Source organism: Eubalaena glacialis, chromosome 5 (assembly GCF_028564815.1).
Source record: "Eubalaena glacialis isolate mEubGla1 chromosome 5, mEubGla1.1.hap2.+ XY, whole genome shotgun sequence".
Classification (NCBI taxonomy): Eukaryota; Metazoa; Chordata; class Mammalia; order Artiodactyla; family Balaenidae; genus Eubalaena; species Eubalaena glacialis.
The window spans coordinates 101,211,985-101,238,225 of NC_083720.1; the positions used below are offsets into that span (position 1 = coordinate 101,211,985).

General features: G+C 41.1%; 2 protein-coding genes across 3 annotated transcripts in view; both read left to right on the plus strand.

Moving 5' to 3' along the window:
• The window catches only part of ANXA3 (annexin A3), a 60,625-nt gene extending 36,567 nt beyond the window's left edge, over positions 1–24,058 (plus strand). Inside the window, exons 7-13 of one of the 2 annotated variants that reach the window (XM_061192403.1) lie at positions 283–362; positions 4,642–4,698; positions 5,051–5,144; positions 6,463–6,558; positions 11,291–11,349; positions 13,799–13,921; positions 23,839–24,058. In XM_061192403.1, the coding sequence (XP_061048386.1) occupies positions 283–362; positions 4,642–4,698; positions 5,051–5,144; positions 6,463–6,558; positions 11,291–11,349; positions 13,799–13,921; positions 23,839–23,853 (524 nt within the window). In that variant the 3' untranslated portion in view covers positions 23,854–24,058. Of the gene's footprint in view, positions 1–282; positions 363–4,641; positions 4,699–5,050; positions 5,145–6,462; positions 6,559–11,290; positions 11,350–13,798; positions 13,922–17,584; positions 18,160–23,838 lie in introns of those variants that run through there. The other variant, XM_061192402.1, reaches the window with a different exon arrangement.
• Positions 20,016–23,139, plus strand: LOC133092481 (Y-box-binding protein 1-like). Its single transcript, XM_061191791.1, is given in 3 exon segments — positions 20,016–20,060; positions 21,917–22,100; positions 22,103–23,139. Coding segments are annotated over 3 exon segments (1,266 nt in total).
• Positions 24,059–26,241: the final 2,183 nt, after the last annotated feature.

The following is a 26,241-nucleotide window of genomic DNA, read 5'->3' on the forward strand; positions in this document are numbered from 1 at the left end:
GTTCCTTAGTGCCTTTGTCAGATAAAATGAACCATGATTTGATCCAGAATGGCAGTTGTTTCTGTTCTTGTGCATCTATCACACCACACACTACAGTAATAGTTACAAGAAGAATATATCCATATCAGAAGAGCACTAAAAGATTTTTTAAAAAAAGAAGAAACAAGATTTATATTATCAGGTACTCATTCCTTGCCAATGTTGACATTTTAAGCTTTTCTGTGTTTTATAATAATATTTTTTAGTTTATCAAGGCTTAATTTCATTTTTATCTGGTTTCAGTGTATAAGAAGAGTCTTGGAGATGAAATTAGTTCTGAAACATCTGGTGACTTCCGGAAAGCTCTGTTGACTTTGGCAGATGTAAGGTTTTATTTTTTACTTTTTAACTCCCCAATAAGCTGCATGGTCAATAATAGTTTTTAGGGTGTTTGAAAATAACCAAAGTGAGACGATGAGATTGCAGTTTTCCATATGAAATGATTTGTTCATCTTACATGTGCATTGCCACCACACAGTATAATATTTAACCACCCTCATAAAGGTATAACATAGTGATGTAACCAAAAAATCTTGTTTTGTCAGTATATGGATTAAATGTATTTTGATCAGGTTTCATAATACATTAGAAAATGTTCTGCACGTTCATCTGGAAGAAAAATAATTGTTCATTTCCATTATGTCTCCATTTTTAAGAACATGTTGATTTTCTTCTGGACTCTAAAGAATATATATTTCTTTGGGTAGCACTTAAATTAAGTAGGAAGCATGATACAGTTGAATTATCTTCAGAGATGGGTATATCAGTCTCAGGATTAAAAAAATGTGGCTTGCTGGAACTGCATCCTTGCCCCCTTTGGAAGAGCTGCTAAGCCATTCATCACCATGTGACCAAATGAGACCACACCTTGCCATCTCTTTTTAGGAGGCTCTTGGTTTTATAAAAAAGGTGGTGAGGTCAAGGATGAGATAGAGTCATAGGTGTGTGTAAGAGAGGAAATGATTTAAGCCCTATCTCAACAGCCTCTTTCAGCTGATTTACGCAGCCCTTAATGTGTGAGAAAATCCCAACAACCATCCCAGCCTGAGGGTTGAAGCAGCACTTGGCAAAGTGAGGCATTATGCCACTAAGGAACAGTTTATCCTAATTATGGTTTCAGTTGTTTCCAATGGTGACAACCTTATGACGTTTGAACCTACAAACTAAAACTGATGAGGTATCGCTGCAAACATACGATCCCACAGGTCTGTACTCATAAGTGCAGACCTGCTTGTGTACACGTGAGCACACATGCCCACAGAAGGCAGTGGAGAGCAAGGCTCCTGGGCAGGGTTTCAGAATAAGACCTGGAGTCTTGTGCTTCTCTGCTGCCTGCTAGCTTTATATGCTGAGACGAGTTACTTTAAGTCAAGCCTCAAAGCCTTCATTTCACATCTGTACAATTAAAATAATAACAGTACCAGCCTCAGAGCGTGTTGTGAAGATTAAGAGAGAAAGAGTGTGAAATACTTAGCACAGAGAAAGTTATCAATACGTCAATACGTGGTGGTGCTGGCTTATTGTAATTAATACCAGTGATCATCAGCGTTTTTATTATTGGAGCAGAGTGAATGATGAAAGGAAAACAAGAAGGCGGCAAACTAGGGATGACTAGTTAGAGCAGAGTAGCAGCAGCACTGAAAGAAACCGAGAAAAGAAATCATGCAAAAATCAGGCAGGCCAGGGCTTCCCTGGTGGCACAGGGGTTAAGAATCTGCCTGCTAATGCAGGGGACATGGGTTCGAACCCTGGTTCGGGAGGATCCCGCATGCCGCGGAGAAACTAAGCCCTTGCGCCACAACTACTGAGCCTACGCTCTAGAGCCCATGAGCTACAACTACTGAAGCCCATGTGCCACAGCTACTGAAGCCTGCGTGTCTAGAGCCCGTGCTCCACAACAAGAGAAGCCACCACAATAAGAAGCCTGCGCACCGCAAGGAAGAGTAGCCCCTGCTCGCCGCAACTAGAGAAAGCCCGCGCGCAGCAATGAACACCCAACGCAGCCAAAAATAAATAAAATAAGTAAATAAATTTAAAAAGAAAAAAAAAAGAGTAGTTTAAAATAAAAACCAGGCAGGCATACAAAGACCTAATGTTTGCAAATAGGAACAAATGCATTTTTAAAATTTTTATTTATTATTTATTTATTTATATTGAAGTATAGTTGCTCTACAATATTATATGTTACAGGTGTACAGTATAGTGATTCACACAATTTAAAGGTTATACTCCGTTTATAGTTATAAAATATTGGCTATATTCCCTGTGTTGTACAATATATCCGTACAGCGTGGGTTTTTGTTTTTGTTTTTGTTTTTAATCTATGACTCTTTTTTTTTTTTTTTTTTAATTTATTTTTGGCTGTGTTGGGTCTTCGTTGCTGTGCGAGGGCTTTCTCTAGTTGTGGCAAGCGGGGGCCACTCTTCATCGCGGTGCACGGGCCTCTCACTGTCGCGGCCTCTCTTGTTGTGGAGCACAGGCTCCAGACGCACAGGCTCAGTAGTTGTGGCGCACGGGCCTAGTTGCTCCGCGGCATGTGGGATCTTCCCAGACCAGGGCTCGAACCCGTGTCCCCTGCATCGGCAGGCAGACTCTCAACCACTGCGCCACCAGGGAAGCCCTAGAGCATGTTTTATACCTGATAGTTTGTACCTCTGACTCCCCTACTCCTATAATGCCCCTCCCCCCTTCCCTCTCCCTGCTGGTAACCACTAGTTTGGAACAAATGCATTTTTAAAGTATTATAGCCAAATGTTTCATTCACCTATAATTTGCAAAATAATTCAGGCAATCTTCTTTTCCTTCTCCGTCTCCCATCTTGCTATAATGTGCTGAATTATTTGTGTACAAGCACACGCACTTAGCCACAGAGCCTTCAACAGTAGAGTTAGTGGGGAATCTTTGAGGTTTTGGTTTATTTTAATAGACTTTATTATTTAGAGCAGTTTTAGATTTGCAGAAAAATGCAGCAGAAACTACAGAGAGCTCCCATATGCCCCTCCTCCCCCCTCACAGTGACCCCTGTTGTTAACATCTGCACTAGTGTGGTACATTGGTTATAGTTGATGAATGAATTAGATGATGAATGAATGATAAAAGAATTAGATGATGAATTAGATGATGAATGAATGAACTGACACATTATTATTAACTAAAGTCCATAGTTTACATTAGGATTCACTCTTCGTGTTATACATTCTATGGGTTTTGACAAATGTGTAATGTCTTGTGTCCACCATTACAGTATCATACAGAATGGTTTTACTGCCCTAAAAATCATCTGTGCTCCAGCTATTCATCCCTCTCTTTGTCCCTCTGAATGCCTGGTAACCAGTGATCTCTTTATCTCTATAGTTTTGCCTTTTCCAGACTGTCCTATAGTTGGAATCATACAGTATGCAGGCTTTTCAGACTGCCTCTCTTCATGGCTTGATAACTCATTTCCTTTTTTCACTGAGTACTATTGCATTGTATGGATATGCCACAGTTTATTCACCTGTTGAAGGGCAGCTTGGTTGCTTCCAAGTTTTGGCAATTATGAACAAAATCTTCTGTAAACATTCATGTCAAAGTTTTTGTGTGGACATTAGATTTCACCTTATTTGGGTAAGTATCAAGGAGCACAGTTGCTGGGTCGTATGGTAAAAGTATGTTTAGTTTTGTAAGAAACTGCCGAACTGTCTTCCAAAGAGGCTGTCCCATTTTGCATTTCCAACAGCAAGGAATGAGATTTCCTGTTGCTCCACATCCCTGCCAGCATTTGGTGTTGTCACTGTTTAGAATTTTATCCATTCTAATTGGTGTGTGAGTGTATTGTTTTAATTTTCAGTTCTCTCATGGCATATGACATTGAGCCTCTTTTCATGTGCTTTCTTGCCATCTGTGTATCTGATGTCTATTCAGATATTTTGCCCATTTTTAATTGGGTTGTTCGTTATCTTATTGTTGGGGTTTAAGAGTTCTTTATGTGTTTTAGATACAAGTCCTGTATCAGATATGTGTTTTCAGATATGTGTTTTCATATATTTTTCTCCCAGTGTGTGGCTTGTCTTTTGATTCCATTAAGACATTTGAGTTTTCAGGGGAGGAAACTGCGGCTCAGAAAACTGTGTGATGTGCTACAGATTTCATGGCCAGTCAGTGCCAGAATGAGAGCCCCAAGCGCCTGATTCTTCTGTGCTGCGTGGTTGCCACTGAAGAAGCAGCTCTAAGATGCCCTGCTGGTTGGAATGCCGAGTGATGGAATTTTTTTTTTTTTTTTATTCTTTTTATTTATTTATTTTATTTATGGCTGTGTTGGGTCTTCGTTTCTGTGCGAGGGCTTTCTCTAGTTGCGGCAAGTGGGGGCCACTCTTCATCGCGGTGCGCGGGCCTCTCACTATCGCGGCCTCTCTCGTTGCGGAGCACAGGCTCCAGATGCGCAGGCTCAGCAATTGTGGCTCACGGGCCTAGTCGCTCCGCGGCATGTGGGATCCTCCCAGACCAGGGCTCGAACCCGTGTCCCCTGCATTGGCAGGCAGATTCTCAACCACTGCGCCACCAGGGAAGCCCGGAATTTTTATCTTTAAAAGGATTGCCCTCACTTTTATCTCCCCTGTCTAGGGCAGAAGAGATGAGGGTCTGAAAGTGGATGAGCAGCTGGCCAAAGAGGATGCCCAGGTCGGTAACAGAGCAAAGAAAACATCTCCTTTAACGATTCTCCCTCCTGACTGCGTTCTCACGTCTATGGCACCAGCCGGGGTCATGCTCTCTCCTGTCCTGTCTGAAGGAGAAGCCTGACACCTGGGGATCCCCGGACCCCACCTTTCTGCCTTCCCCACTGGTGGTTATTATTCCCCTGGCTCCTGCCACACAACTGTCAGATTTCCAATCCACTAAAAGTGAGAGACACGGATTATCGATGATCTCAACGACCTGTAAAATAAACTTGCCCCTCTTCTCATTCTGCCTCCTCAGAAAGAGACAGAATTGGGTCTGTAATAACACTTAAGTCTTCTCCCTTGTCCAATAGATTCTCTATAATGCTGGTGAGAACAAATGGGGCACGGATGAAGATACATTCACTGAGATCCTGTGTTTAAGGAGCTTTCCTCAACTGAAACTGAGTATGGACTCGCATTATAATCCTTTTTTGCATTGTATTGTTTTTGCAAATATTTCAAGGTTTAACATACATAGTTCTGGAAAATGAAGTTAAAAATCGTGAAGGCTGTCCCATTTTTATGTACAAACATTTCAGGAAACAACCTGGGGGGCCGGGGGGTGGGGACAGATGGCAGGGAGAAGAGAGGAGCAGCTCTCTGGGGTGAGAGCAGAGAGGAGAGTTCCTGTGGGATGGAGGAACCTGACTGCACTGCTTCCAGCCTATCTCTTGCCTAGTTAGCCACTTTCCAGGAAAACCAGGCATTGCGGGTGAGTCTTTGTTAATGCATTAATGCAGATTAACAGTCAGCTTTTTCTGATATGAAGGTAAATGGGTGGGGGGGAACTCTTTTTATCAGACCAACTGTTACATGGAACAGCTAAGCACCCACCCCTTCACTCATGCATCTGTCTGAGTCATTCTGGAAGCAAGGGCACCCAGAAGCCCAGATCTCCACTTACTAGGGACATCTGACTGTGGCTTCCCAGTGCTGGTCTAGAGAACAACCACAGTGATGACTAGGCTTATGCCGAGTTCACGGGAGAATGAGGAAACCTGGGCATTAAAATTTCATCCTTTTTATAAAATAATGGCAATAGTATATTATAGTTACTTTATTGATGTCTTTATTTGAAAAATAAAAACCAAACAATCCTAGATCTCTCTCCAAATTTTCTTTTTTTGAAATTCACTTGGAAAAAATATACTTGGCTTACAAAGTATGCCTACATGCTCGGTGACGTATGTACAGGTTTTGCTTTTGGGCAAATGTTGATCAAGTACTTTGAATGCCTTCTAGTAAGTATGAATTAGGCTATGCTGCCTTAGGGAATGATTTACTCAGCACAAAGAAATCTTCATAATTAAGATTTCTTTAGCAGATTTAAAACATATTTGACTCATGGCCACATTACTGTTTCCCAGGTGCTGCTCTAATTTAAAAGTAGCCCACCTTACTAGATAAATTATTTATCTTTTAACCGTTCTGGCTATTTTAAATGCTTACAGCCTGGGAATGGGGAGGGAAGAGAGGAGAGAGAGAGAGAGATTGATCATTGAAGAAAATGGCCTATGAAGTTCAGGTTTTATTGTAGATGACATTTTTTAAAAGTAATAAAAAACCAAAAACTTCTGTGCTGAGTTTTTGATGGTTTAAAGGAGTTTTTGAGCTTGCCACTTAATAACTTGATTTGCTGCATATCAAATCAAAAACCAAAATATATTCAAGTGTGGTCAACTGGGACACTTTAAATATTTTTGTGGTGCTGGTTTTTTTTTAGCCTTTGATGTATACAGAAATATCAGCCAGAAGGACATTGAGGACAGCATAAAAGGAGAATTGTCTGGGCATTTTGAAGACTTACTGCTAGCCATAGGTAAGCCCTTGAGTGCTTATAAACTGAGTTACTTTGCACTTGTTTTAAATACATCCCAAGATTAGCTCTTTTCATCTCAGAATCCTGACTGATTTCATCTTTATGCCCCTCATAGCCCTCAGTCCACGGTACACACAATATGCTCAACAAATATTGTTAAATGGATGCCGGAAGAAGTTATCTTTTTAGGTCTTCCTTTGCCTTTTAACTCTGTATTTGTCTTGTTACCACGTTTGGATCGTAAACTCCTTGAGAGATAAAAATATTACATTCTTACTGGCATTTTTATGGAGCCTGTTGAAAACACAGACCTAAGCCCATTTGGTAATTCATCATATTTGGTTATTTTTGGCAGTGGCCTCCCAAAGTTAAACTCAGGTCAGAACTACAGGTCTCCTGCCTCTTGGTGATGCGAACAGGGAATATCAAAAAGAAAATAAGTCACAGACTGAATCCGTTCCTGGAGAGACACATGGATTAACAAGCAGACAAAAACACGGTTATATAAGCTGATCTGTCTTCTCAATCAGGTCTCTGCAGTCTGTGCTTTTAGGAACCCAAAGAACACCTTGCAAGAAAGCTTGCATTCAGAGAAATGAGACGCTCTTGGAAGACAGGATTCAGTGACCATTCTAGTCAGAGTCAGGCAATTAAATCTAAATGCTCGTACACACAAAAGATTGTTCAGAATCCTAAATAGCAATCCTAAATTGTTACGAACAATCCTAAATTGTTCAGAATCCTAAATATCCAATTTTGGGTGGCTATTGGGCTTGCTCCAGGCTGCTTCTCCATTAACGCCAGGGTAGGAGTACCTGTACTCCACACAGCTTGTCATTTCGCCAAGGAAAAATCATATCTAACATCCATCATGATCATTAATAGCTTCTACGGTGAGTTAAAGATAGCTGATGTCTAGGGGTAACCTCCTCCGGAGTGAGCCTCTGATTCATCTTTCAAATGTTAATTACCACCTCTGGAGGGTGAACTCCCCATTAGGGTGCCTCAAATTGTATTTTTTTTTAAAAAATTAATTATTTATTTATTTATGGCTGTGTTGGGTCTTCCTTTCTGTGCGAGGGCTTCCTCTAGTTGGCGGCGAGCGGGGGCCACTCTTAAGACATCGCGGTGCGCGGGCCTCTCACTATCGTGGCCTGTCTTGTTGCGGAGCACAGGCTCCAGACGCGCAGGCTCAGTTGTTGTGGCTCACGGGCTTAGTTGCTCTGCGGCATGTGGGATCCTCCCAGACCAGGGCTCGAACCCGTGTCCCCTGCATTGGCAGGCAGATTATCAACCACTGCACCACCAGGGAAGCCCTCAAATTGTATTCTTAAATAAACACTCATCAGGCACTTACTATACACTCAGCATTGTGCTAACCTCTGTACAAATACCAACCCGTTTAAGCCTCATAACAATCCCATGATTAGGGACTCTTATTACCTCCATGGCAAATCTGAGGCACCAGAAGGTTAAGTTCCTTCCCCAAGTTACCCAGGGAAAGTGTGGTAGAGCTGGAATTCTAACGTAGGCACTTGGGCTCCACAGTCTATGATGTCAACCAACCCCTCCAATGTGCTGCACCGTAAACAGAGACTGAAACCTGCATATATCACACAGTCCATGCTCAACTATTGATATTTTAAATTGCAGAAAATATCCCAGGGAGCAAGCACTCACTAAAGTCTGGGCCCTGGGCCCCATTCTCAGCGTTTCCTCCACATATGTTATTTCATTTAACTTCTGAGCCTCTCTTCAGTGCCAAGAATAGGACTGTTGATCCAAATGCCGCTTAAAATATATGACTCTGATTGATTTGCTAAAAGATAGGCCAAGAAGGAAAAAAAGCTTCTTCTTCAATTAAAAAATATGAATCAGGGACTTGCCTGGTAGTCTAGTGGTTAAGACTCTGCACTTCCATTGCAGGGGGAACAGGTTCAATCCCTGTTCGGGGAACTAAGATCCCACAGGCGTACAGCGTGGCATGGCCAAGACAAAAAAAAGGAATTAGAGATCAGCCTCCATAATTAGCTCTGAGAATATTCCAGTGGCAATGATATAGCCAGTTATTTTTTTTCCATTTCTTTTTTTTAATATTTATTTTATTTGTTTTTTATTTTTTAATTTTTTTGGCTGCATCGGGTCTTAGTTGCGGCATGTGGGATCTTTCGATGTGGTGCTCAGGTTCTTCACTGCAGCGCAGGGGCTTCTCTCTAGTTGTGGTGCGCGGGTTTTCTGTGTCTAGTTGTGGCACACGGGCTCCAGAGTGCATGGGCTCAGTAGTTGTGGCACGCGGGCTTAGTTGCCCCATGGCATGTGGGATCTTAGTTCCCTGACCAGGGATTGAACCCATGTCCCATGCATTGGAAGGCGGATTCTTTACCACTGGACCACCAGGGAAGTCCCTCCATTTCATATTTTAATCTTTACACCAATTTTGCTGCTTTTTACCTTGCCTGCTGTAATATTTGAAAAACTTTGTTGAGATGTACAAATTCTCACTTCATTGAGCTAAGAAGCATTTTTGGAAATAGACATTGAATTTTACACTAAATTTGGGCTATAATATACATGATTTTATCAAGTAAAAGAAAGACCTTATAATTTAATTTAAAGTTCAAGATATGTCACACTTTCATTTTCTATTTCAGTCTTACCATTGGAATACAACAGGTTTTTTTTTAAATCTTTATTGAGATATAACTTAAGTACCATAAAATTCACCCAAAGTGTGTAATTCAGTGCTTTTTAGTGTCTTAACAGAGTTGTGCAACTGTCACCACTATCTAAGTTTAGGATATTTCCATCAGCCCCAAAAGAAACCCTGTGCCCTTTGACAGTCACTCCCCACTCCTCCCCACCCCCCAGCCCCTGGCAACTACCAGTTGACTTTCTGTGTTGATAGATCTGCCTGTCCTGGCTATTTCATATACAAGGAATCTAATACAGCATGTCAACGCATAGCTTTTGACGTGAAAAACCATCTGAGTTCTAACATCTTAGAAATGCATGGTAGGAAGATTGCTAGCTGTCACATCTGGACTTAGATAAGGAGAGGCTTTATTCAAAGAGACGATTTCAATAGGGAGAATAGTTGAGTCTCAGAAACGTACAAGAGTCTGAAAATCAAACAGAAAAAGCTTTTCTTTTATGGGGAGGAGATAAACAGACCTTAGCAGAAACTTTCAAAGGGAAGTTGGACAAGCAAGGGGGCATAATCGTTGGGGGTTGACAGGAAATGTGTCTCGCTGTGTCAGCTGGTCCTGAGAACCAGCTGAAAAGGGGACACGTTCTGCATTTCAGCACCTGCTCAGGCTGGGGGCCAAGCTAGGGTTCAGGGGCCTGTGCGGGGGAGGGGAGAGGCCTGAGTAAATTTTGGTCAAGAGAACACAGAGGGTAAGAAGCGGGCAACTGTGAACCCTGGGTCATCATAATGAACTTCAGTGGACTCCCTGATTTTTAGGAATTTCCCTGAGTTTCCCTGCTGGGGTTGGGTCTTAAAGCAAGCTTCCTTATACTGCATATGCCACCATCTCCCCAAATATTCATGAGGAACAAATCGTGCATCTAAGAACATAAAGCGGAGAACAAGGTAAAGGGTTATGAAAAGAAAGGATTCTCTGCATTTAGTCTGGGGTGAGGGAGATGATTGAAAAGCTTAATAGGTTAAAAGTGGGCATAAAACTTTCAATCAAATGATTAAGGCTTGCTGAATATAAGTTTGAGAAAAAAATAGGTAATATCAATTTGCATCCTTGATTTCTTCTCAGACAGCTTCAGATTTATAACTGTTTTCATGTTTGTCCCAGATTCCATGTTTCTAATATATTTCTCTTTCTGTTTCCCTTAAATCACTTACACAAAAGGGCTTTTAGCTTTCCTTAAGACAGTCTGAAAGGCATCATGAGAAAGTCACTATTCTTGTTCTGTTCTCCAAAATTCATTATAAAATTCATTCACTTTTGGTCAGATTCCTACCTAGAGATCAGATTTAAGATGATAAAAATAATTGTGTTGCGATAAATAGATTTATTCCCTACAGACTTTTCTAGTCCTGGCTATTTTCACTTTACTTAAAGGATAATTAATTTGCTTATGTTTTTGCCTATTATCTTTTTCTTATTCTGCTTTACTTGTTATTTCAAAATAAAGAATTGAAAGATTGTAGTATTTTTTTGATGACTGAATTTAGATTATAGGTGCTGGTTCTAATGTAATTAATCAACCTATAAATTCTAATCCAGTCATTTAAGAGAAAATCTTTCCATTGGAAAAACTGGTTTTAAACTGAGCTGCAGTGCCCCTGCTTACCTAATGAGTTATTTGGAGCAACACCTCTGCAGTCTTCAGACCCAAGCTATTCATCAGTAGTCAAAGATGCTAGAAACGGAGCAACGGTACACCCTAGGGAGTTATCAATGTAAGCGTAGGTGTTGGTGTGTCTGGGATCTGGAAATGAGTCAGCGGCTGTGAGAGTTTCTTTGGCAGGTAATTTTATTTTCCCTGTGGCTAAGGATAATTACTGTGCTAAAGTTCCATGCAAATATGACATTATAAGGCTTTGAAATTCAGGTTAAGCATTCATTCACTCTTTCATTCTAAAGAAAAGCCAGGAGTGGGGAGGAGGAAAGTGGTATGTTTACTCAAAAAAAATTTTTTTAAACGTATTACTGTAGATTAACTCAATTTCTATTAAATGAAACTGAACATTACTTTGCTTTTTTTATAACAGTCTGTTGTGCAAGGAACACGCCTGCCTTTTTAGCTAAAAGACTGCACCAAGCTTTGAAGGTTGGTCTGGAAATTTCATATATATTCTTAACTACCCTCAAGGAGAATGTAAAAATATTGCTTAATGTTGATGGAATTTCGTATTTCTTTTACACCTTGATGAGTTCTCTTTTGTAGCTAATGTGTCTACTAATTTGGCTCATTGGTTGATAATGAGTATCCTAATCATTATAGACGTAGATACACTGAAGTGTTGAGTAAATCATTTCCCCCACTTCACAGTAATGTGGGCAGTCAACTTGTTTTAGGATGACAGACCTCCAGCGTGAGCCAGTAGCCTCTCAAGCTGCCTCACTTAAACCAAACTGAGTCAGCAGCCTTTCACGATACAGAAACCCTGTGTTTTCTCATCGGCTGCCACTGCTAGATGGGGAGCTCCAGAAATCTGTTCAGGAGGTCTTCTTGCTCTTTTATGTCCTTGGACCCTCATACTGAGCCTGGCACATAGAAGATGCTTACTTCAGTTTCTTCCTGGACATTTCCTGTGGACGTCCACGTGCTCCTACAAAGCTGTGTCCAAAGTAAACACATCATTTTCCCCACCTCACCTCCCACCCCAGTCTTGCTCCCCATGCTGCATTCAGTCATCTCAGTGGATAACCCCAACGGGAACTAGCCTTGCCCAGCTCGCTGAAGTTATTGTACTTTCCCTCCCCAGCCTTGTTCCCTACGCCTCAGCCGCATCAGCCTTCTTTCTGTTTCTTGACTATGCTGAGCCTCTTCCCATGTCAGGGTCTTTGCATGTGTCGTCCTCTCTCCTCCAGGTCTGCCTATGGCTGTCTCCTTCTCATCTCTGAGGTCTCAGCTCACATGTCACCTCCTGGGAGAGGTCTTCCCTCACTATACTGGTCAGCTGGCTTCCTTTCACTCACACTCCATGCCATCATTTTTTTTTTTTAATTTATTTTATTTATTTATTTATTTTTGGCTGTGTTGGGTCTTCGTTTCTGTGCGAGGGCTTTCTCTAGTTGCGGCGAGCGGGGGCCACTCTTCATCGCGGTGCGCGGGCCTCTCACTATCGCAGCCTCTCCTGTTGCGGAGCACAGGCTCCAGACACGCAGGCTCAGTAGTTGTGGCTCACGGGCCCAGTTGCTCCACGGCATGTGGGATCCTCCCAGGCCAGGGCTCGAACCCGTGTCCCCTGCATTGGCAGGCAGATTCTCAACCACTGCGCCACCAGGGAAGCCCCCATCATTCTTATTACCATGCACTTGAGCAACTTGTTCATTGTCTTTACCGTCCATCTCCATCTACTAGAACGTAAACTGCATGAGAACAGAGATATCACCTGTGTTGTTCACTACCATACGCACAGCACAGGGTACAATGTCTGGCACGTAGGAGGTGCTCAATAAGCATTTGTTGAATGAATGAATAAATGAATAGTGTCAATATTCACCTAGCTGTTCAGCGAGAAATGTTACACTTCCCTCTCCTTCATTCTCCTCAAATGATATATCATTAAGTTTTGTCAATCAACCTTTATGAGCATCTCTTACATCTATCCATTTTCTCCATCCCTACTGCCGTTATTCTAGGTCAGGCCATCATCATCATCATCTCTCTCTCTCTGTCTCTGTCTCTGTCTCTGTCTCTCGCCTTCTCTCTCTCATTATGTAATCATCTCTGGATGGGTCCCAAAGCTTCTAGTCTTATTCTGTTATCTTCATCCCACTCTTGCCCTGCAGTCCATTCTTCATACTGTTGCTGTCAAAGGAATTTTCTGAAACCACAAATCTGATCTGATCTCAACACTCTCATGTTTTAACAGATTGCAGTAGTTCTTCACACTTGGGATAAAGTCGAATTTCATTTCATGGTTTACAACGTCTGGCCTTTCTAGACACATTTCTTGCTGTTCCTTCTTATTATTTATGTTCTTGCCCTAAACCATCACACATGCTGTTTCCTGTATAGGAACACTTTTTTTCTTCTCTGTAAGAACTCCATTCCTTCTTCCCCTGGCTGATTATTTAGACCCCAGCTTACATACCACTTTCTCAAACAGACCTTTCCTAATCTTTGATCTATCTTTGGCCTCCCGAGCATATGCTCCCATAGTACCCAGTAGTTCCCATATGTCACGTTTTATTGTAATGGCCCATTTTCTCACCTGTATCCTTTACAAAATTGAAAGTTTAACTGGGGCATCTCATCTCTGTTTTCAGCATTTGACAATGCAATGGCACAGAGAAAGTGCTCAATAAATATTTCTTGAATAAATGAATGATGATGTTTGATGAAAAATGAGTGAAGGAGAGTCACTGTGATTGAATATTTTGCCGTATCAATATATTGATATATATCAATATATCAATTGATATATATCAATTGATATATATCAATATCAGATAATATTTTACCATTATCTATGTCCTGTAAATATAGTTCTATATGTTGTTTTGTGAGCAATGAGACTGGTATTGTGGACACTTGCATTTCTCAACAGGGTGCTGGGACTGATGAGTTTACTCTGAACCGAATAATGGTTTCCAGATCAGAAATTGACCTTTTGGACATTCGAGCAGAGTTTAAGAAGCAGTATGGCTATTCCCTACATTCAGCAATTGAAGTAAGTCTCGTCTTAAAAAGAGCAAAACGTATCATGCCTCTCTCTACCCATCCTTTTTCCCTTATAATTCTCAAAACATGGAGATATGTGACTTAGGTTTCTCTCTCTTGTCAGTGTGTAAATGTGTTTCCTGAGTTTAAAAGAGTAATAACAAAATATCCCTTAAAGACAGTGATTATTTTTCAGCTCTAAAATCCCAGGCACATAAAAGACACTCAACATTTTTTTCAGGTTTAGTGGCCACTAATTTTTCTTCTTTTATGAATTGCATGTGCAAGTTGCTTACCTATTTTTTATATTGCAGTATTTTAATTTATTTCAGTTTTTCTTTCTGACAATAGAAGAAAAGTACGTATTTTAAATTTCTTCTTTGTTTGACTCAAAAGATAACATCGTTCTGTACCTTGGAGTTTTTTTTATTTCAGGATATAGGAAGCTTTCTCATTCTTTTTAACAGCTGCATATCATTCCATTATTTGTATATTTGTACCTACCACATCAACAGATGTTTCAAGTTTCTTGCTATTATAAACAACGCTGCAATACGCATATACAATTTCATAAGGTACAAGTGTATCTGAGGGATAAGTTCTCATGAGTTGGTAGGATTGCTGAGACAGATGTAAATACATCCATAATTTTGGTAAATATTATCAATTGACTTCCACTGCACCTCAGTTAGTCAACTAGATTCATTCACCAAAATCGTTTCTGTTTTTTGGTTTTTGGTTTTTTTTTAATGAGAGCTGTTGTTTTTGCACTAAACCTTTGCAGGAAAAGATGCATGCCTAAGTTGAAACAGAAAACGTATTCAAAAAGGCAGCTGTCAGGCTGTGCCTGGGGCTTAGCACAGATTTCATCAACTGCTCATACTCAAGGAAATTTGAATCAATCTGACACATTACAATAGTTTCAATCAACAGGGAAAGATACAATAACATTAACCAAATTGTTTTTACCAAGGCAGAAAAGGAGAGGCATAGGTTTTATAAAGATTGCCAGTAACAAGGTTGAAACACGAAGAAAGCCTTCAGTTCACCCTTGGCAAACTAGGAAATTCAGTTAACTGGTAGCTCTCCCTGCCCCGCTCCATGGTCTGGGTAATTGCGGCTGATTGTATTAGGAAACATTTAAGCAACGTGTATCTTGACAGAAAAGAAAAATCCATTGCTGCAGAGTTCAGTGTGTAATTTAAAATTATCTAAGGTTTCTTCACTTCTGTCACCTAACATACATTATCAAGTAATCTCATTACGTTTTCAAGACTGATGAATAGGATGTTTTCGATGGTTAAAATTCTGTAATTCAGGAGCTAGAGTTCCATTTTGTATATCATCCCAGCCTTGGGTTCCTCTTCCTTCCGCCTTTAATTTAGACATTTCTCTGCTCATTAACACTTTTCTCAAATGATGACTGGAGGGGACGAGAAGAGGAAGAGAGTAGGTGAGAACAAATCTGTATCTCTTATTACTTAATAATAGGATCTTAATTTAAAAATTGGATGAAATTACAGTTTTTGGTAGATTTCCTTTATCAACAAGTTGAGTACCTATTTAATAAATAGCATAATTCCAGGGTCTTTAAAGGAAAATATAATAGCTACCCTCAATTAATTCATAATCTATGTGGAGACTGAGGTGGGCATAAATAAAACAATTACAAGATAATAATATGAGTTACCACAGTATTCTGCATAATACTATTTCATATTGATAGTACATACTAAAATGTGAGATTATAAATGCAAAGAAATTTTTTTTAAAAAAGAGAATAAAGTGGCTGACATAAAGAAATAATATGAAACAACACGCAGTTAAATACTAGATTATGGGGTACAGAGGACAGTAGTATAGGAATTGAGAGTAAAAGACGTTTGGGATTAGATAGGGAATATTTCTTGGGAAATGGGTCTTGAGCTTGCCTTTCAGGTGAATAAGCATGTGTTAAGTGCCTCGTATGAGCCAGGTGCTATGCTGGGCAATAGGGTCTCAAAGGGGAATGCTCTAGAAACATATATATGATGAGAAGTAGGAGGGTAAGAATTAATGAGGCACTTGATTGATTAGGAGTCTACCTTGGGAATATGGAAAAATAAAATCTGAGTGGCAGTATGCATTCAGTTGAAAGGGAGACTCGAGATCACAGAATTCGTATTCCATTCATTCCATTTAAAATATTTACTAAATGTATATTATGTGCCACGTTCAGGATTACAATTATAAGTAAAGAAAAAAGTTTTCTGTCCTTATGGAATTAGAAATAAATGTAAAATTACAACCATGTTCAATGTAAAGGAGATTGTGCTATAAGATCACGTAACAGGAGGATTTGACCTATAGGAAGGTTATGATTCAGATCTAAAAATGACTAGACATAACAGGGCGAAGGCTGTGGGGGTCAGAGGTCAGCAGAGCCTTCTAACAAAAGGAGTTGCAAGTGGAAAGACCTCGTGGTGGAGGAAACATTAATGAAAACTGAGGCTGGCGGGACCAGATCATACAGGACTTTTTCTGACAATGTCTAAGGATTTTGTCTTGCTTAAGAGCGATGGGAGGCCACTGAAGTGTTTAAATTTTAATCACATAGTGTCATGACCAGAAGTCCATTTAGAAAAGATCCCTGTGACCGTGGACAATGAATTGGACATAAGATAGAAGGGATGTGGGGTGATGAGTTACTATATTAGTCATATTAGAGTAGCTCTGACTGTAACACAAAATAGTGATGCAAAGCTACTGGTAATACAAAGGGAGGAAAGAGCAAAGACTCAAAAGATATTTAGGAGTTAAAACTTACGGGACTTGGTATGACATCTTGGTGTGAGGAGAAAGGAAGGGAAGGAGTCGAGGATGACTCCCAGGTTTCTAACTGCCAGACTCACAACAAACATGGCATCTTTTACTGTAAGCCTCAATGTCACCTGGTATCTTTCCTGAACCAAGATCTTTTTTGGCTAGCCTAGGGGAGAGGAACTGGGAAACATACTCTGTGGGGATGTAGTTCATTTCACTTTCTTAAGTCAGGAAGTATAGTTTGGTGTTAAGGGGCCAGGTTAACTGGGCTCAAATCCTCCCTCTGCATTTATTCTCTGTATAGTTTGGGGCAAATTTCCCAACCTCTGTTTTTCTCATTTTACTTATCTGTTAGGTGGAGCTACTATGGTATCTACTGTACAGAGTTATTATAAGGGTTAAAGTAGTTAACCCTTAGAAGAGCAAGTGTTTGATAAATACTAATATAAATATTATTAAAACTATAATTTTCTAAAGTTTTGTGAGAAAAATAAGATTATGTAATATTAGGTAATTGATGCACTCATTTTTTTAAACCCAAATTGAAATTTAATTGCAGTATATCAGGAAGAATATATAATAATATATTATATATATATATATCCATCATATATTAATATATGATATATATATCATATGATATATATAATATATCATCCATCATATATTATAAAGAAGATGCTAGGCTGGAACAGGATTACACTCAGGTGTGAATGGATGATGGAATTACAGGTGCATTTCACTAAATGGTACAGGTCATGAGCCTTACACGCCAGTGAATCCCCTAGTGCTGTGCAATTTGATTCATTCATGGTCCCCTCATTATTTACGCCATGTCTGTCCTTCTATCCATCGGTCCTGTTCCTTGCAGTCGGATACTTCTGGAGACTATGCAATCACACTCGTAAAGATCTGTGGAGGAGATGACTGAGTCAAGAATGTCATTTCCAAAGGCTGCCTGCTCCCATGACGGACTTTTCCCACAGCTCTAATTACTTCTTTCTCGCAGTATTTACAAGCACAAGCAAGTGTCAAGAGCAACCTGTTTTCCTAACAGAAATTTTCATTGTTCCATAATAATAACAACAAAAAAAGTGATTATTATCGTAGAGCATCTCATCATAATGTAGCCGTTTATAAATGAAATTTTTAAATGATATTAAGGATCAGCTAATACTATCCAAATTATATTTATGCTTTGGAAGTGAGACTCTTTGTACAGTTCTAAAACATTAAATGCAAAACAGTGTAATACAAGTTCTTGCCTCTCTAAAAGGTAATCTGTTTGTTGTTATCATCAACCAGCATTGTTTGGTACCTGGCACCGACAACTAATGATATTTTAAAACATGTTTTTGTTATAAAGCTGTTGCTGCTTCCATTTGTCTATCATCTCATTAATCACATTCATCCTTAAGAAAGGAATAAAAACGAAGATGTATGTAATCCTGGCTTCCCCTTTCTCGTCTGATCAAGCTAGAGCAGTGGCAATGCATAATAATTTATTTCAGAAAACATCTGCTGAACTACTGATCTAACCACTACCCATCTGAATGGCAAGCATGAATTGTGGTTGTTTCATGTTAAATACTACTTTCCCAGAAGGGGTGTTTAGAATCAAGTTTCTAAGATATCCTTTTCCTCTAAAATAAGTTGGCAAAACTACACATTTCAACAAATCTTTCATGTCACCTTTGAAAGGGACCTAGGATGAAATACCTAGACTAAAAGGAAATATATAAGGTAAAAAATTCTAGTTGGAGTTATTAGTCTGAACTAAAATAGAAATGATAGTTGTATGAGAAACAGAAATAGTGATGTCCAGAACTTTTAATCAATGGATTCCACTGGTCAGCATTTCTGAGACCTTTCAGAAAGATGGAGAAGTTATTTCTCATTCTGAGATTTCCAAAATGCATATGGGAACAAAGCACAGGGATTTAGAATCCGCATACCAGGTTTTGACATCCTGCCCTACCATTTACCACTCTGTGATGCTGGGAACTACGAAACCCTGCTAAACCAAAGTTTTCTCATCTTAACAGCACTTACCTCTCTCATAGGTTTGTTTTTTTTAAAAAAAGGTTAAGTAAAACGATGCCTATGAAGCACTTAGCCCTGTGCCTGGATATGGCAAATGTTCAATGACCATGTTATCATTTATTATTACCAAGCAACATCAAAATGAGCATGACAGCATTGCAACCATTCTTCAATAGACTTCAGTTCACCTACCATGTGACACACCCTGTGCTAAGTAAGTGTTGGGTACACCAGAGGAACTAACTCGTTTCCTTTGCCCAAAGAGCTTAAAATCTGTTTAGGGAGAGAGACCAATGTGGTGGAGGCTTAGAGTACAAGGGGAGGTGACCGGTGATAGGCAGGGGCTAGATTATGAAGGTCTCACAGACCATGCTAAAGAGTTTACAAGCAAGGGAGAGTCATGGAAGGAGCATTCAAGGAGGATTTCAGTCAGGGAAATGATGTGGTCAAATTTTTGATCAAGGAAGAGGAATGTGTGGGAGAAGAAAGCTAAAGGCAGGGAGCCCACTTGGCAAATTAATTCTCTAATCAATACTAGAAGCGTCAGTCTGAGCTAAGATAATGGCAAGGGAGAAAAAGGGTGGGGGGAAATACACACACTCTAGAAGTATTTAGGAGGTAAAATTGACAATGCAATAATCAAAAGGGTCAGGTGTCAAGTCTGCCCTCACGATTTTGGCTTAAGTGATTTGGTAAGTAAGTGTCTCACCAAGCAATAAATCATTGCTAATACTCATTGAGTGCTTACTGTATATCAGGCACTATGTTAAACAGTGTAGTATATGATAAATCAATCAAGTTCCCTCAAGGAACTTTCCAATGTAGGCATTAACTCACAGATACAGGAATGGAAGCTTAGAGAAATTAAGTAATTTGCCCATTGGAAGAGCCAAGATTTAAACCCAAGCAGCCCAACTCACAGTGTCCAGGCTATTAACCACTATTTTGCCTTAGAATTTATCCCACTCCAAGGCCACTGTTCTTTTCAACCTGAGAACTTAGTTATTGGAATGCAGGGATTTTTGTCTGTTGCATTCACTGCTATATCCGTAGTGTTTAGAACATGCTTGGCACGTAAAAGGCACTTACCTATAGCGTTGCATGTCATGTATTTTATTTATTTTGACTGCTACATATCACTCCATTGTGTTAGTCATATATTCATAAGTATAATTTCTAGGAGGCCACAAAATTGCCCTGGGGGAAGTAGGGGAAGCATCATTTTATCTGGATCCCTTCCCTTTGTGCTTCTTGAAGTGATGGTGCCCCACTATGGCTATAGAAGTAGCCTTCATCTCCAGTCAGTAAGGGGCAGAGTGTAACAGGAAAAACACAAAACTAGGAAGGCCTTGGGTTTTTCTCTTTAACGGGTTCTGATCACCAATTTCCCATGTTGGGCAGCGGTTGGGGTGGAGATGAGGATGGGGAGTGGATCCCACACCAACAAGCAATGCTCTGATACCAGCTGGATGTCCTACAATTCAACTCAATTCTGACACTGTCTACCTGGTGATACCAAACCCCATAGGTTAAGGGCTCAGTCCTATAAGACTACCCCCCTCTTCAGGTGCCAGTCAAGGTTGTCACCTGTGCTTCTGACCGACTGGCTAAAGATTGGAGTTTCCATCAACCTCCACCTTGGGTGTGACCAATTTGTTAGAGTGGTTCACAGAACTCAGGGAAACATTTACTTATGTTTAGAAGTTTATAATAAAAGAATATGGTAAAGGATACAGATTAACGTCTAGATGGAAGGGATGTGTAGGGCGTGGAGCTTCCATGCCCCATCCAGGCCCACCCCCCATCCCCCTGCCCAGCACCTCCATGTGTTCACCAACCCGGAAGCTCTCCGAACCCCAGAGTATTGGAGTTTCATAGAAGCTTCATCACATAGGCTTGAGCGATCATTAACTCCATTTTCAGCCCTTTTCCCTTCTCAAGAAAATGAGGGGCAGGGCTGAAAATTCCAAGCTTCTAATCATGGCTTTGTCTTTCCAATGACCAGCCCTCATCCAGGAGCCCACCCAGAGTCGCCTCATTAGCAAAGACCAAATATTAGGACAAAAGATACTCCTAGTGTTCTTACCACTTAGGAAATTACAAGGGTTTTAAGAGCTCTGTGCCATGAATGAGGGGCAGAGACCAATATATATGTTTTCTATTATCTCACCAGGGATTCACTGTGTACTTTGTCATAAAAAAGGATAGCTACTAAACCATTGTGAAAGTCAATGTAAATGTTATACATCTCTAAATTCCTAGCCCAGTTCCCTAGTCAGAGTAGGTTCATGACAAATCTTAACGACAATTATTTGTAAAGTGGGGTCGTAGATCTTTCCTGCCATTTGCACCAGGTTGATGTAAGGAGCACAGGAAATAATGATTGGAGCTACTGTGAAAAGTATTGAATGCTATTCAAACGTGATGTAGAATTGTAGAATTGATAGTAAAATTATCATTTTTTGTTGTATATATGAATCAAGGACTTACTATGTGCTGAGTACTATGCTAGATATTTTAGATCTCATTTATTCTCAGAGCATGGTTATATGTGTCAGTGTTATCGCCATTTACAGATGAGGAAAATGAGGCTCAGAAAGGTTAGGATACTAGCCCAAGGTTACACAGCGGGAAAACCAAGGTGTAGGATCTAGTTCAGACGGTATTTGTGCATGAGTGAGTATGAAGAAAGATAACATGAAGGGAGTGGTGATCACTGGACAGAACCCTGCAAAGAGAAAGGAACTTTGAGATAATGAAAGACTCCAAGGAAAGCTCTTCTCCTACCCCTCTACTCTCATCCTTCTTGCCTCGTATGCATTGGGCCAGCTGGTATCTGCTAAAAGTATGTTTCTGATGATTCTGATGGAACATGTTTATCTCAAGATGGAAGGTTGTTACTGACCCTTCCAAAGAACTGCAATATTTATTTAAATGTTTAAATACTACATGAGAATGAGAGGGGCTGAATAGGGCACAGGACAGTGCGTGGTTTAGTGCACGGGCCCTGGGGTCATGCTGACCAGATCTGTGACTGTAGGCAAATTACTTGACCTTGCTAAGTCACCTATTCCTCACCCTAAAAATGGGGACAGTGGTAGTTCCTACCTCATAAAGTTATTTTGATCATTAAACAAGAAAACATTTAAAAGGTGGTTAGCACAGAGTTCGATCGGGAGCGGGAGCGGAGAGCGGACCCCAGAGAGCCCCGAGCAGCGTCACCGCGGCCGCCGGCCTAGTTACCGTCACAGCCCGGGAGGAGCCGCAGCTGCCGCAGGGGGCCCCAGTCACCGTCGCCGCAGCCACGAGCAGCGAGGCCGAGACCCGGCAGCCGCCCGCCGCCCCCCGCCCTCCGCCCTCCGCGCTGCCATCCCCAAGCCCCGCACGACGGGCAGCGGCGGCGCAGGGCGCGGCGGCCCGGGCGGCCTCACACCGGCGGCGCCTGCCGGCGGGGACGAAAATGCCATCGCATGGAAGGTTTGGGGAAGAGCAAAATGGTTCAGTGTGAGAAACAGGTGTGGTTTCATCAACAGGAATGACACCGAGGAAGATGCATTTGTTCACCGGACTGCCGTAAAGAAGAACCCCAGGAGGTACCTTCGCGGTGTAGGAGATGGAGAGACTGTGGAGTTTGATGTCGTTGAAGGAGAAAAGGGTGCGGAGGCAGCAAACGATGCAGGCCCGGGGGCGGTTCCAGCGCAAGGCGGTAAACGTGCCGCAGAGCATAACCATTATAGACGCTCTCCACGTCGCAGGGGTCCTCCCCGCAACTACCAGCAGAATTACCGGAAGAGTGAGAGTGGGGAAAAGACGGAGGGATCTGAGAGTGCCCCCGAAGGCCGGGCCCGACAGCGCCGGCCCTACCGCAGGCGAAGGCGCCCGCCTTACTGCATGCAGAGACCCTATGGACGTCGAGCACAGCGTTCCAACCCTCCCGTGCAGAGAGAAGTGATGGAGGGTGCTGACAACCAGGGCGCAGGAGAACAAGGTAGACCAGTGACACAGAATATGTATCGGGGTTATAGACCACCGTTCCGCAGGGGCCCTCCTCGCCAAAGACAGCGCAGAGAGGACGGCAGTGAAGAAGATAAGGAAAATCGAGGAGATGAGACCCAAGGTCGGCAGCCACCTCAACGTCGGACCGCCGCAACTTCAATTACAGGCGCAGACGCCTGGAAAACCCTAAACCATAAGATGGCAAAGAGACAAAAGCAGCAGATCTACCAGCTGAGAATTCGTCCTCTCCCGAGGCTGAGGAGGGCGAGGCTGAGTAAATGCTGGCTTACCATCTCTACCATCATCCGGTTTAGTCATCCAACAAGAAGAAATGAATATGAAATTCCAGCAATAAGAAATGAACAAAAGATTGGAGCTAAAGACTAAAGTGCTTGCTTTTTGCCTGTTGACCAACTAGAACTATCTGCGTTATCTATGCAGCATGGGGTTTTTATTATTTTTACCTAAAGACGTCTCTTTTTAGTAATGACAAACGTGTTTTTTTTTTTTAAAAAAAGCCTGGTTTTTCTCAATACACCTTTAAAGGTTTTTAAATTGTTTCATATCTGGTCAAGTTGAGATTTGTTAAGAACCTCATTTTTAATTTGTAATAAAAGTTTACAGCTTGATTTCTTCAAAAAAGTCAACAAACTGCAAGCACCTGTTAATAAAGGTTTTCAATTAAAAAAAAAATAAAAAGATGGTTAGCATAGTGCCTAGCGTATGGTAAGCCCTCAAAAAATGTTAGCCCAGATCATATTATTATTACAGTGTATTATTCAGGGGCCATGTTTTTTATTGCCTCCAATTTCCACAAGGTGGCAGGTCGAGTTCAAAGTGGACCCCATGGCTCTGTGTCCCATAAGGCAAAACCTATTTTAATTGTTTCAGAATAACTGGGACAATTATGAATTGTTCAGGAACATCTTCATTGTCTATAGAATGTTTGTCATGGTCCAGGCATCTTACTGTTGCTGAAATGGTTCCCTTCTTAATGGAACATATGGATCATTTAATTTAATCCTCTGTTTCTCACGATTCCCAGCACCATCTGCATTTACATGAAATGTGTATTAACTCTTCCAGGGATCACCCGGCTGAGTACATTCAAGTCATCTCGTTACGCACTAAGTTTAGTCCCTGGAAGACTGTGAAGGGGAGACAACGAGCAAGCTGGAAGGAGTCCTGGTCTCTGTGACTGGTGAACTGCAGAAGGCAGGAGATCTGTACACCTCATCTTAGAGTGACAGGGTGTTTGGTCTGTTCATGAGTAGCTATAACAGGGCATATTGAGGGAAATGTTTAAACAGTATAATTCAGACTTTTCTTCTATGTATCCTCTTCTTTTTCCATTTCCCTAATTTCACGTCATATTGCTAACCTCCAATTTCTACAATTTTACTTTGTCTTTAACGCATTGGTTTTGGGGTCAGATCAAACTGGGTCCAAATCCTGACTCCACTACCCATGATGGCAGTGTTTATAGCAGCACATATTTGACAAATACTTCTTTACACCGCCATTCTTTTTTTAATTAATTTTTTAATTGAGGTAACATTGACTTATATAAGTTTCATGCGTACAGTGTTGTATTTCTACTTCTGTATACCCTACAACATCAATTCTTTACCTGATAACAAAACCTACCTGAAAGAGTTGTGAGGATTAAATGAAATAAAGCACATGAAGGATTTAATTCAATCAGAAATAGTTACTAGTAATTACACTGGCATAGCCTTGCCCGGCAAGTGGCAGATAGAAGGTGTTCAGTGAGCATTTGTAGAGTAAATAAATGATACTTATTTTAGTACTTCACAGTGATAGTAACTCTAAGACTGGCCTTGGATATCTTCAAGGAAAACGCTCACTGAAATCAGTGATCTTGTCAAATGTGTTCTCTGATTATGGGAGTCCAGTGATATATAAAGCTCCCCAGGCTTGTTTCCTGCCCACCACTCATAATTGTGTGACATGTGAGCATTCAAGTTACCTAACCTTTCTGTGCCTTGATTTCCTTATCTGTAAAGCCAGGATGGCAATAACATTTAATACTTCAGATTCAGATAGGTGTGAGGCTTCAGCAAGTCAGTGTAGGTAAAGCACATAGCACAGAGCTTGCCATACCTTAAGTGCTCAATAAATGTTAGCTAGTATCCTCTGGCTCGGTTTGGAAGGCCTACCATTGCTTCTACTTGATTCACTTGGGGGATTTTTGGATGTTGGAAAGTCAACGCTTCTAGTTTGTAATTAGGAAAGAAGATAAAGCAGACCTCTTGGCAACTTCCTGCCTATGAAACCTTGTGTTTTACAAACCATGGAAAGTACCCCAAATTTCTTCTTAACCCACCCCAGCAAATTGACAAATTCGGATATTTCCCACCCACTCTCTGTACATCTCCCGTGGGACTATGAAAATAAAGGAAGTATTCCTTGCTTTGTACATAAGCTGTTTTCCTACTGGTATATTTCTTCTAGTTTCGACAAACTCAAGCTTTCTGCCAGTTTTATCTACCAAAGGGTCAGCCCTGCTCCGAGACCAGAGTTTGCCTGTTTCTGTGGATTTTGCAAAGTCAAAAGTGGGAGAGAGGCAAATTTCAAGTGAGGAGACTTACAGAGGAGGAGTGGCACTGAATGGCTGCAGCAGTAAACAGTAAAAAGAAATCCCCAATCCTCAAACCCAGGACGCCAAAACAGCCCTTTCAACTGCATGAGTTTTAAAACACAATCATGCATGAGGGAGAACGGGCCATCAAAACCTACTGGAGTCCTCTTCTGGCACAAGCTTTGTGGAACTGGATGTGGCAATAAATAATGGCCAGGGTGACTTGCAGAGCTCTGGGCTTGCCCTGAAGTAACTGATACAGTATCAACCACCAGACAAAAGAGAACTTTGACAAAGGATACTGAGATGAAATCAGCTCCCACATACACGAGCATGCCACAGTGGGGTAGAAGGTGGGGAGAACAAAGATCCGGGTGGGAAGTGAGGGAGAAGGAGCCAAAGTCACACCTCCCCTTAGAGAACTGCAGCCAGAGCATAACTAGCCTATACCAGTGCTCCTGGCCACATCTGTCACGCGAAGTTTAGAGGTTTTCAAAGCGGAAAATTTAAACTTTTCGTTTTGCTTTGTGTTAGAGAGTCAAGTCTACAGAGACGAATTCACATCATGTATTGCACATTCTGTTTAAACAGGTGTTGACTGATCTCTTCATGCAAAATATCTTCTTTGGTTGCTGTCAGTCAAACCAAGTCTGTGAGTCCTTTATTCCTTCAAGTATTTATTGCATGGTAACCATGGCCTAGGAACTGTGCTAGGTGCTGGGGTTACAGGATGAATAAAGCTACTCATTTTTTGACTTCAAAGACTTGATATTCTGGGGAATGAGAAAGAGAAAGTAAAGACAGATACCCAGCTAATTAGTAAATACAGTGTGGTGGTGGTGGTGATGATGGTGACAGTGGTGATAGTGGTGATGGTGGTAGAGGTG